Below are 13,003 nucleotides of genomic sequence, written 5' to 3'. Positions count from 1 at the left end.
CATAGCATATTACTTATGGACAAATTCAGGTTACTAGCTTTCTGGTAGCAGTGTAGTGAGGTTGCAAATATATTCAGTTCTGGCTCAGTTTATTTTTCAGGATCATATAAATTCCTGTAATACTTTGACTCCTTGCATTCTGCTAAAATCTGTACCAGCTCCTTCTTGAGAGTGACATTCCCCTTGGACTGTGTTCAGGACCTCAAAGCTAATAGCAACCCTGACATGGAATAACAGAAGAAAAAGGATTAGGTGCAGGTGCTTGGATGTGACCATTTGGTTATAGCTGGAATTATGGGGATCTGCAAACTTAAGAGCTAAACAGGAAAAACTTGGCATCGGGGTCTTTTCATAGGTTAACCAAAAGCAGATTCCTGGAATCAAACATTCACAAACTAAAATATATTTAACTAATTTTTCTCTGTTATTATAGGAAATCTTCAGCTATGTCTCCCACTGCTAATGCATGGGATAGTTGCTACAATAACTGATCTCAAATAATCCCTTGCCTTAGTAGAAACTTTTTTTTTAAACTGTCTAAATCTTGAGTCTTGTCATACAGAAACAGTGAAGAGAAGTACATTTAATGAAATTTTGGGGAAAACCCAAATCACACTGGAAGGTGCATGAGATCCTTAATAACTTTTTAAATTTTAAAAACTTCTGGTTTAGCATAGCTTTTTCACTTCAGAATTTTGTTACCTCATTATGGGTGGAGGGTATCTCCAGCACTGAAGAATAAAATAGCATGTGAATTTTGCCAACAGCTGAAGTTTATTCCTCAGAGAGGGAATAAGATGTTGCATCACTTGACATTCTACCGTCTTGCATGCTATTCTTGTTCTAAGCCAGGATGGAAAAAATTAAAGTCTGTAATTTTACATTTGGGATAATGTTCATGTCTGTTCCAAACTTATGGAGAGTGTGTTTGAGTGCCTAATTATTATTTTATAGTCCTTGATAGCCCATTTCAGTGTTTAGAGATGGAATTTCAGTAGTGTTCTCTTTGTCTGCAATTTATAGACGATCTGCTGTTGCCCGCATTCAGGAGCTCTTCAGAAGGAGGAAAGAAAGAAAAGAAATGGAGGAACTGGAAACGTTGAATATTAGACGTCCTTTAATAAAGATGGTTTATAAAGGTCATCGGAACTCCCGAACAATGGTACAAATCTTTGTCTGTTTTGGAAACTGTAGAGATTTTATGGACTGAATCAGTGTAGCTGCCACATTTATATGTTTGCCAAAAAGGATATTGTAATGTATTGTAAGCATTTTTTGTTGTATATTCAGTTGGAAGCCATATAATTTGCTCTAAATGAAATTAAAATTAGTGTGGCTCATGTGTCACGATGTTAGGCATTTAAGTTTTCCTGAGTTTAAGACTCTCCCCTTAACTTCCTTTGAAATCTTGCGTATTTTTCTTAACTACTTCTTCATTTTGTCTGTCAGCTTAAGTGGCATAAAATGTGCCTACCTTCAAAATTATGATTTAATCCTCACTTTCCCTTCCAAGCTCTTTAAAGGTAAAGATTAAATAATAATTTTGAACAGCTTGGAAGGGAAAGTGAAGAATAAATCCTTATTCTGAAGAGCTTTGACATCTCTGAATTTAAAAAAGGAAATAGTGCTAGTTATTGAATCATAATCTAACTACTAGATACTGTTTTAAATACAAAATACCGTATTTTAGGAAAAGTGCAGTTACTGTGTTAGTAAAGCAGTGGTGCGTGAGAAACAAATGCTGTTTTCCTTGCTGTGTCTTTTTTTTTTTTTTTTTTTTTTGCTTTTTACAGTATTTTGAAGATGTGAAGTTCTGAGTACCAGGTGGTATTTTGTAGGAATAGCCAGTGTGTTATTTTGCAGATGATCTGAGGAGTAGTGCCTCCACCTCCAAAAGCATTTTCTAGAGTTTGTGTGAATGGCTTTGATTACACTGGGGGAAAATACCTCAGTAAATGCACGTTTTAGTCTATGTAAGCAATTCATAATTGACAAGGAATTTTGCACTGTATTTCAGAAATTAATTTTAATTGCTCAAAAAACCAACTTTAAAGTCATAGCATCCAGCACTTTGCAGTTAGGCGATATTAAACTAAGCTTGCCTAAGTGATCTTAATTCAGTCTCCATCTGCCTATGTCTTAATATATATGTTATTTAATGGATTTTGTTGTTTGATTTCTTTGGGATGTGTGTTGGTGTTTTTGATTTTGTATCACATGAGCACCTATGATGAGAAATGCACACAGTGGAAGATGATGTAATTTTCCCTGTTGGTTTCTATAGGGCAAACTCCATTTTAATTTTTTTTTTTATCAGTATCCTCTTTGCTGCAAGGCAAGGGCTGATGGTATTGCCCTTGTAAATTTGTGAAGGAGACAGCTTAGAGAGGTCTTGATTCCTATACACCTGAGCAGCCAAGGGATAAAGATGTCTTGTCAACTACATGAACATGAATTTTTTTAATGCGCGCACACACACACACACATATATATAAAAAGAGTGAAATAAGGTTATGCAGGCAAATTGAATAATTCTGGTGCTTCCTTACTTTTGAGAAGTTAATTTGGCAATCTTTTTAATAAGTGTATTTTAAGTGTGATTCTTACTTTGTCAGAAAGGAAAAGATGAATAGTGTTATACTGATGCTTCCTTGCACCATTGGCAAGGTTGGAACATTTTTAGGTCCTGCACACAGATCCCTGCTATGTAACCACTTGAATGATGTCATTAGAGTACTGGGTGGTACTGTTTTTTCATGAAACAGACCTGAAAATATGGCAACAGGGGGTGAGATGGTAGTGGAATGATGGGGGGTGCGATTTATTTTTTCTCTTTAGCTCTTGGAAGAATAAAATGCTCTTGTGAACCCCAAATCCCTTTCTTTTTTCTCAAAATTTGTCTTTTGCCATGTGCCTTCAGTTCTGTCTGTCTCCTGTCTCTTCCTCACTGTTTTTCCCTCCAGTGCTAGCCTTACCTCCTTTCATATATATGCCATTCTTCCTCTATTCCATTCACCCCAAGTCTCGAGTCCCCAATACTGACTTGTAAAAAGCTTTTCTTCAATAGCAACTGTGTGTACCTAACAAGTGGGTTAAGTTGTGTATGCATACAGTAGAATTGAGTGTGTATGTGAGTTTGAAAACAAAATTTTTCAATGTGAATTTCAATTCTGTTAATTAATGTGGTGCTAAAATTAGATTTTATGAATATTAGAAATGTGAAATCAGCAGTTACCTGAGAGAATACAAAGAAAGCAGGAAGAAGTCATTATTGAGAATTAAAATATAAAGTTATTTATTATTGGAGATAATTTAGGTGTACTTCTAACAGGATAATGAAAAATATATATTAGTAGGAGCTATAAGACAGAAGCTGCCAAATGAGTAATATATTGGAAACCCGCCTTTCACTACAGAATCCAGGAATGCAGCTTCTCTGGCTGATTTTTAGACATCAGGATGCCTTGATTGCACTGACTGCAATCATTGGTACATATTCTATAGACAAAGATCTAGCAAGTCTGAAATTTAAAACTGGACATACTCATGCTGGAAATAAAATATATATTTTTTTAACAGCGGTAAGGGTTCAGCTTACTAATATGATTTTTTATCATGGTGATTTTTAAATCAAGATAGCTGGGGCAAAGCACAGAGCAAGGCAATGTCTCTGTCCTTTTCTCCAGTGCATTTTCTAGAAAACAGTGCAAAAAGAAAGATAAAGATGCAGGCGCTGTCCTCTTTAGAGCTTTATTATTATGTGTTGATTGGAAAATAATTCTATAGTAGCATAGTGTGTAAATGGTCTCAAACTCAAAATTCTGTCCCTTATGCTGGAGATAATCTTAAATACCAAAAAACAGGAAATTAGTTTATGCTAAACTTCAAACATTGGACAACATCTGTGTGAATTCTGAAAGCTGCTGTGTAGGAAACTAGAGTTTACATAGGTATCTCTTTTGCCCAGTCGATGCCGACTTAAAGAGTTTGTAAGAGGTACTGGTAACTGTTTAAAGTGTAATCGTGTGTGTAGGATTAAATTTTTAACTTCCAGACTCTTCTCCAGCACGGACATTGGACTATTGTGGAGCTTTCAGCTCGCATCTTGTGGTGGAGTTTTTGACTGTTCTTAAAGCAATGTCCCCCCTCCCACTGCCACCCCATCTAACCTCTCACCCTATAGGTGATGTAGGACAGCAATGGAGAAAGACACTGCTGCCTAGCCTGTGCCTATTTCAAAAAGTTTAACAATGGTTATTTCAATGTCCTACTCTGAGTAAAAGCAGAAGTGATTCCTGAAGAAGATTCTAATCATTAGTGAAGGAAGGGACCCATTCTTGTTTGTTCCAACTAATTGTTTGGCTTTGAGTTACATCTTTTTAGGAAGGGAGGGCAAGAGAGGCCTTGGCATGGGAAGATTGTTCTACATTTAACAAACCTAATAGCCGCTTCTTGAAAAAAAAATTCTAGGGTGGCTTTTTTTGGCTCGGAGATTGAATAAGCCACATTCTTTCAGGCTGTAATCATAAGGGTATCTTGAATGTAACAGGTGTAGAATAATATCAACATTATATTTCAAGGAAATGGATATCCGATACTACTGCCACTTTTTCCTGGCCTGCAATTTCTCTGTCATTTAAATGATCGTTTTCATTGTAACGCTGCTCTGTTTCATAGGACAGATTGCTTCAGCCACCTTCAGTTCCAAAACTCATGAGATTGCAGATCTCTCTTGGAACACTCAAGGAGTCTGTGTTTTCCTACTGAATTAGTAAATACACAATTAATAAGTAATACAGCATTTACTACACAAGTCATTATTTATAAATAAATAGTGTTTAAGAAATAAAAATAGTATTGTCTAATATAACTAATACATGAATCCATACCAAAATATAACTAATATGTATAAACTATTATCAGATAATACATTATTCTTAAAATCCTGCGACACCACCACATTTTGGAGAGAGGGACAGGAACAAAGAGGACAAATAACTTTGGACTTATTAACTTGCTTGTCTCCCAAAGACTTTTTCAAGTCAAGTACAGGTCAAGCTAGCTATCTTGTTATTGACTGTATCTGCTATTTTCTTTGATTCTCAGAATCAGGGACGAGACAGTCCAGTCATTTTGAGGGGAGAGGCGGTCACTTCATTAGAAGAGTGTTCTCAGCATTGTTAGCAAGTGTGTATCCAGAACAATGATGCTGATGAGCCATGAAGATTTATGGAGCTTAAGGCATTTAAAGACCTACCGAATTATAGCACTTCCCACAAGGAAAGGGAAATAGATGATGCAGTAAACCATTATATAGTATACTAGCCTAATGCGTAAGCATATTGTTCCCTAAAACCCCCTTTTTCCTCTTACCCAGAGGATGTTGTTCCTCTCTTCATGGCATGGAGAGAAGGAGCAGAGGCCGTGCGTTGGTGGCAGGGGAAGAAAGGCAGAATGCTCCAGGACACCTTTGCAGTCTCTGCTGAGATGGTCCCCCTGCTCCAAAGGAAGCCTTCCCTCTGCTGCCCTGAGCACTGTCAGGAGAAGGTGCTGGAAGGGAGCAGCCCAAGTGTATGCCACCTGCGTGACTGCACTGGCTGTGAGGCACTGCCGCAAACTATAGAGTCGCGGTGAGAGGTGGCTGGTGTTCTGGACACCGTCTCAAGGACTTTGGGTCTGTCTGCAGTACCCTTCAGTTGCTTTGGAAAGTGACAAACCTGCTGTCATCTTGCTTCCTTCCAAACTGCTTGGTCAGTCTGCCCCAACTCTTCTCCTTTTTTCTGTTAGAAGCCACTTTGCTCTGGAGATCCTTAACGTTCTCAATTTTCTTTTTTTGATAATTTTTCTTTCAGTGTTTCCTTTAAATGTTCTTTTGGCATTTGCAGAGCTCTTACTTCAGAGGCAGTGTTATTGCAGAAGTGGGAGTATACTCTTTCATGTGTTTTCCAAGCTAGTCTTACAAAGTAATTGTTATTTTTGTTTTTACTGCAGATAAAGGAAGCCAATTTTTGGGGATCTAACTTCGTCATGAGTGGTTCAGACTGTGGCCACATTTTTATATGGGATCGACATACTGCTGAACATCTCATGCTGCTGGAAGCTGATAATCATGTGGTGAACTGTCTTCAGCCTCATCCATTTGACCCAAGTAAGATGATAATTTTTCAGAGTCTGCATGTTCAGGTTATCTGTAGTAAAGCATTTTAAAGCTCAGTCATAAATTCTTTGCTCAACAGATCATTGTAATGATTAATGAACTATTGTTCATTTTTTCCTTTGTAAATTAAGATAATGCGACTTCTAATTTTGTCTTTTAGTAATGACCTTTGGCTTTTAAAACCCTCCTTACTCAATAACATCTTGGAATGAAAATGTTACTGACATAGTATTTATAGAAGGTTAAGATGTAGTAAGAAGAATCTGTGTTTATTGCTCCCCTCAATACATTAAATGTTTTCCATGACGCTAATGAGGGAACTATGGGGTCACTGAAATGCCAGGAACACTTTGGGAAAGGATATTGGAATCTGGTCTCTACATGGCTCTGTGAAAAAAAATTGAGTGAAGTGGGTGTCTCAGTCTCACTGGCTTTGTGAGGTCAGAAGGATGAATAAAATTCATAGAAATTCTATTAATTTGTATTTACGGGAAAATATTTATAGAAAAGATGGACCAAAGCAGTAGAAGGAATCATAAGTCGTCTGACCTGTAGATGGAAAATCTGAACCATTCTGCAGCTTCTGACACAGTCAAAGAAAGTATTTGTGTTATTTCCTTTTTCATAGCTTACAGGGCTGTAGAGTAACAGTCAGCCATAAATAAATAAGCAAATAAAGTTATAATACCAGAAGAGGCTGGCATTTTTTTGGACGGTTTGTAGAAACATGGAATACTGCCCTACATTTGATAAGCCTTTTGAATGCTTTGAACTTTTCAATGCTTAATTGAAATTGTGTTCTGTACATTTGGAGTTTGTGGCTAGGTTGGACGCTTCTTTTGGAAGCACCTTTCAAAATGCCCTGTAGCTTTACTGATTTCTTGATGGAGTGCGACTGTCTCCCTGTCACACACTGACAATGTAATGAAGAGCTCGTCTTACTTGTAGGACAGTTAATCTTGTACAGATCTTTCTATGGAATTCTTATTCCCGTCGTGGTTTTGTGCAATGTTCTAGAGAATGTTCTGCAACTTTGTTTTCCATATTTTAACAAGTGTTTATAAGAACATCCATTGCTTCTTTATATTTGAATATCAAATAAATTTACGTGAAATACACTGAAATTGTCAAATGACAAAATATGTTTGAAATTATCTTGCCTCTGACTTTGTATCTGGGTCTGCAAATCCTAAGGTTTTGTTATTAATGCATATATTCATCAGGCTGTCTGCAGAAATATATTAGTAGCGGCTGGGTTTGTTCTCACTTTCTGCCCCTATCTTATGTATATTCTGGTGCACTTTTTTATTTAAAAAAGTAGGCTCTTGACGTTTGCATGTGTTTTCTTCATATATGTATATTCAAAAATATACAATCTATAGCTCAGATCTCACATGGCGATTTAGTAATTCCATAGCTGTATGTTCAGCATGGGAACTGACATTTGCAAGTAAATGCTTCAGGAGACGTATTTTTATTCAACTCCAGTTAAGTGTAGAAAATACTGATAAAGACATAATATACTTAATTTAGAACTACTATTACTTCTAGTTCTGGCCTCTTCGGGTATTGATTATGATATAAAGATTTGGTCGCCATTGGAAGAATCCAAGATTTTTAACAGAAAACTTGCAGATGAGGTAAGAACCTTTCCTCCTTTTTCACAGTATTGTTGCATCTTCCAATTCTATAAAAGCCCTTGGGTGCAAATTACTGATATCAAATTAACAGAGTTATTTAATGTTGAACAAATGAGCTACAAACAAAAAGCTGCCCTTTATAATAGCTAACTTTCATATAATTGGCAGCACACAGAGGCACTTTGTTAACACTTCTAGAAATTATGTGATGTGATATGGTATTATGTACATGAAAAGTTGGAAAAAGTATGAGCAGTCAGATATAAAGGGAAAACTGGCAGGAATTAGGAATGAAGGTAGTGGTTGTCTTTAAACAAAATAACTGAAGGAAATAGAGTGATATACAGAAGAACAGGGCCTGCAAAAGTCAATCCTATTGAATATTCTATGGCACAAAAGGGGGTTATGGTTAAGATTTCAAATTGGGAACTTCATGGAATAAAGCAAACATTGCAAACCAAATCAGTTCTAAAAGTCTGTATGTAAAGTAATGTAACACATTGGGTTTGTACCCCCAAAGTAACAACAATATATGGCAACTGGCCTATGATGATCATATAGTCGACTGCTGAATAATCATATTTTAGTGATTTACATAAAATTGTATTTAAATGTTAGGTGCTTTTGCGTAAATAATATATTAGGGCAAATTTGGTTGTGGGGTGGTTTGGGGGTTTTTTTTGTGCAAACTCTTGGACAGCAGGGATATAGTAGCCTGTTTTTTTGTTTTGGTTTTGGTTTTTTAATTATTATTTCTCTGTATTAGTGCTACTTGTGTTTTAAACAAACAGAAACCCACAACCCTTAGCCACTCCCCTCCCCATTCCCCTAAAAAACCTGAAACCACCCCCGTGTGATTTTTGAACCTTTGCCATTATTTTAGCAGAAGTAACACCAGGTTAAGTGACACTTCTGTGTATACTGTATGATAATTTTAATCTATGATGTGTTTTGGAGCCTTCAGGGTTTAGAAATATGGCTAAATATAAATGTGTGTAAAAAGTAATTATTGTACTGTACTTTTGTAACTTAAATATAACAAATTATTTAGAGATGTAATTATTTTTTTCTTTAATAAAAAAATGTAGAGCTGACAGAAAATTTCACCGCGGTATGGTTTGTAGTTTACGTGTTCTTTTGGTTTTGGTTTTTAATTTAATTCCCATATTGAAATAACTATGTAGAGGACAGGACAGGTTTATAGCAATCATATAGTTTTCACCATGTAAAGCTTGACTAGAGTAAGTGTCCAAGAAACCTGAACTGAATTTTCCATAGGAGGGAAAGTCTAGGGAGGAAGCACTGTGTTTGGGGAAAGTTCAGTATAGATACAGAATTTATCTACAATTAAGAGAGGCCATGACCGTAGTGAGTAGGAACAGACAGTGGGGATGGGAACAAATCTCGGAACAGAGAAAAAGCATCAGAAGCAGGCTGTCAGAAGGGTGTTACTGCTGATGCCCTGGAGAAATAGGAGGTGAAAGAGGGGAAAACAGTGGCAGCCTGCTGTCTTCTCAGTTTGCTTCCTGTAGGGGGTGATCAGCTGTACAAAGTTCCTGGTAAACAGATAAGAATGACAGAAAAGAGGCACTTTGATTTGGCTAGGAGAAGGCCACTGCAGATATTTGCAAGAATGTGATCCTCATGAGAGGAACAGGCTTGAGAAGGAGTCTCGGGGATAGAGAGACGTGTGTTATTTTCCTGCCTTACAGCAGCTGATCTGGGAGGAAGGATGTATGATGTTCAGAACTTGTCTCCACCTAAAGAAATTTTTATGCTTAGTGATAATGGAAGAACGTAGTCTGAAAGCTAAGATGTAGAATTAGAACTCAAAAGCAAGAAGGGTGGCAAGGAACTACCACAGGGAAGGGAGGAGGCAAAAGAGCTAAAAGTGTTTATTAGTGATTTTTTTTTCCTTGAAATTAAGCAGTAGTAGGTGGCTCTTTCAAGTCATTTAGAGGCAAGGTATAGATCTATTTAGAAAGAATTATGGAGCTGAAGAATCTTCCTGAAGTGGGATAGAGTAATTGCTTGTGTTCCTTGGATTTTCTCCAAAAGTTTCAAGCAGCATGAAGGTAGGAGTTCAGGGTAACCTCATCTCTTTTCCTTCCCACATTCTTGGCCGGTGCTGGTGCTAGCACTTTGTTCTCTACAACAGTTGCCATCTGTAAGAGCGCTTTCTCTCATCATTCCTTCTTACTTTGTGCAAGATCTCATTTCCAAAAGTTTTTCTCAGTTGTTCATCTTAATATCTACCATGCATGTTGACAACAGAATGATGATCTTACTAGAATATTGTTTAGATAGACAATTATATATCTATAGGCAGAGTCCACTGTCTGACTTTTCTTACCACGTGCAACTGGTATATATGTATTTGATGGTAATTATTAAAATATCGCTCCCTTATTGTAATTTTGGATTCTGTAAATGCCTTTTGCATAGGAACTTTGTATCTACAAACCAGTATTGATGCAGTACACTTTTGTGTTTATTTTTGATGGTGTTTTTTCCTCTTCCTTGCCTCCAGGTTATAACACGTAATGAATTAATGCTGGAAGAAACCAGAAACACAATTACTGTTCCAGCTTCTTTCATGTTACGAATGTTGGCTTCACTGAATCATATAAGAGCAGGTAAGAGACTTGTGAAGAGTTTGGTCTATGAAATAGCAGATGGGTTGGGGAACCATCAAGATCTTCAGCTGTCTGTGGCTACACTTGAGGTTGGTGAGAAGATTCAAGGGTTGTTCAAGGGTCTCTTAATAGAAGTATTTCGGAATTGCTTCTTTAGTGTGAGACGTGCAACATTTTTGCAGCTGTTATTTTTTACCACAAAACAAAGAGCAAGAAAAGAGCAAAATATCTTTTTAGATGTAACCATACTATCCATCCTGAAATAGTTTATTTGTAACGTAGTACTAATTAGATGTTGAAAAATACTCTTTTTTCTAAGGAATTATCTTTAAGGTGAGTGCTGCGTGATGGGAAAGCTATTGGGGTGACTGGAATGAGTTCTAAGATAAACTGACTGTCATTGTGGGCTTGGAATTGTCCAGGGATGAAGGAGGGTGTGCAGATACAGGACTGTGGGAGATATTAATGAGGACGCTGGCAGCTGTTCCTGGGGCAGCAGGTGTTAGGGTGTCCCTTCAGCGAAGGAGCAGATCCCTAGGGGCTGAAGCTGGTGATATGAGGGGTTGCATGGAGAATCGTTGTTGGGAACTGGTGTTCCTGAATGTTAGTGCGGAAGAAGCTGGCTCCAGTGGGTTGATAAAGGTGATGTAAGACAATGGAGAGACATCATACTGGGTAGGAAGCAAGGAGATAAAGTTTGGGGAGGCTGGTATGATGTATGGAGTGGAAACCTAACAGAACTGTAGATGAGGGCAAAAGTGACTGTAGATGCTGAATATGGGGACTCTGGCGCTGGCTGAGAAGAGCTTAGAGTGATAAGGAAGGAGGGAGGCTCTGCCTGGCAGCAGCTGCTGCTCCTCTTCCATCTCTTGCTGATCTGTGAGAATCAGAGAGCCAGGAGGATGTCACTGTATCCAGCCCAGTGGTGTGCCTCACCACTGCTGTAAATGAATATATTTGTTTGGTTTTTTCTTCATTTGTTATGATTTCTTTGGAGTAAAACACTCCAAGAACTGCCTGGCACTTGAGTTACAACAGTTTCAGCAAAAATCTGTGTTATGGCTGGGTGGAGTATTTCTTAACCTGACAGCGCTTGTTGTTTGAGCGATACGTCTTGAGCCAATCGTGTTCCCTCACACATTTCTGTATTTGCCTTTCTCTAAACATTTACAACAGAAAGTAGTTTTTTGGAGGTATACGGTGACAGATAGCGATTCCCCAGTTTTGTGGAGTGTACAAATTTCTAACTGCAGCTATTCTAACTTTAGCTCCCCAGAACAGCATTGCAATCCCTTATATTCACCATCTCTTTTTAATATTATGCTTGCATTCACCTCTCCTGCGCTGACAGCCAGTCAGCAGCTACAAGGTTTCTCCTTTTGTACACAAATTACACTTTTATCCCTGGGAAATCATTTAGGGCTTTTCTCCTCTTCTCCTCCCTTGTGGTAACATTTCTACCCAATCTCTGCTGTCGGTCTATACGGACTTGCTTCTGCTGTATAATTCACAGCCACTGTGTGTTGTGTAACAGCCTGGGGAAGACAGTACACTGTAAATATTTACCAAAACCTGAAAACTTTAGAGGTTCTCTTTACTAAATCACTGTGTCTTACAGATCGATTGGAAGGTGACAGATCAGAAGGATCTGGTCAGGAAAATGAAAACGAAGATGAAGAGTAACTGGCAGTTGTGTGCAAGCACCTAGACGTTAATGGAATTTGTATAAGACATTAATTATATTTTTCCTTACAGAGCTTTAGTGCAATTCTAAGGTATTGCTTTTGGATAACCTAACCTTTTGTTTTTGAATGACTGTGTGCATGACTTTGGGAGAGTGTGCAAGTAAAATAAGCAAAAATGTTTTTAAAATGTTTTGCCATGTATGAGGGGTGCTAGAAGATGCAAAGTGCAATATTTTCCTTAACCTGCAAATGTGGGAGCTTGGATCAATGTTTTAAAGTAACTTTCATTATAGTAAAAACGTTGGTTCAAATAAATTTCTATACCTGCTGTTTGCATGTTTGTTGCTTTCTAATTAAAAGATTTGGTTGTTTTAAGTAGTTTTGTGGTTTTTCTTTGTGCAATCACTGCTTTTTCACTTTGTAACTATAAGCCCGTTACGGCCTTCATTTGCATTCCTTCTTACGAAGTTTGTGAACTGACAAATACAGCTATTTCTTACAGTGAGCATGGGGATTCTCTGTGACTTTGAGACCCCGTGTCGCCTGGTTCTTGCGTTTCCATGGGCGTAACCCACACATACATAGCCAAAATTGTCTCTCCATCAGTCTTACTGTAGTGCCACTTCACATTCTCCATGCTTGAATCTGTAGTGCTGGTGAAACAGTTGTTTCGCTGATAGATCCATGAGCATGTGTTCTTTGCAACAGCGGCAGATATATCTTAATTTCCATTGGATTTAGAATAGAGAAAATGTAGTGCAAATGAACATGAATTTGAAAATCCCTCTGCATTACTTCCTAGGAGTAATTATTTGGGAAGGAGGGCAGTTCACTCTGTATAACAGGCTCTACCCTTCCTCCATGGGCTTTTTAGATGGCAGTGGG

General features: G+C 37.7%; 1 protein-coding gene across 4 annotated transcripts in view; it reads left to right on the top strand.

Moving 5' to 3' along the window:
• The window catches only part of DCAF6 (DDB1 and CUL4 associated factor 6), a 73,344-nt gene extending 60,905 nt beyond the window's left edge, over window positions 1-12,439 (top strand). For all 4 annotated transcript variants that reach the window (XM_035895993.1, XM_035895994.1, XM_035895991.1 and 1 more), the window contains 5 exons: window positions 1,024-1,162; window positions 5,992-6,148; window positions 7,709-7,797; window positions 10,328-10,433; window positions 12,052-12,439. In XM_035895993.1, the coding sequence (XP_035751886.1) occupies window positions 1,024-1,162; window positions 5,992-6,148; window positions 7,709-7,797; window positions 10,328-10,433; window positions 12,052-12,116 (556 nt within the window). In that variant the 3' untranslated portion in view covers window positions 12,117-12,439. The remainder of the gene's footprint in view (window positions 1-1,023; window positions 1,163-5,991; window positions 6,149-7,708; window positions 7,798-10,327; window positions 10,434-12,051) is intronic.
• The last annotated feature ends 564 nt before the right edge of the window (window positions 12,440-13,003 follow it).

Source organism: Egretta garzetta, unplaced genomic scaffold (assembly GCF_000687185.1).
Source record: "Egretta garzetta isolate BGI_Z169 unplaced genomic scaffold, ASM68718v1 scaffold516, whole genome shotgun sequence".
In the NCBI taxonomy this organism is placed as follows: Eukaryota; Metazoa; Chordata; class Aves; order Pelecaniformes; family Ardeidae; genus Egretta; species Egretta garzetta.
This window is presented reverse-complemented; position numbering and strand designations above follow the sequence as displayed.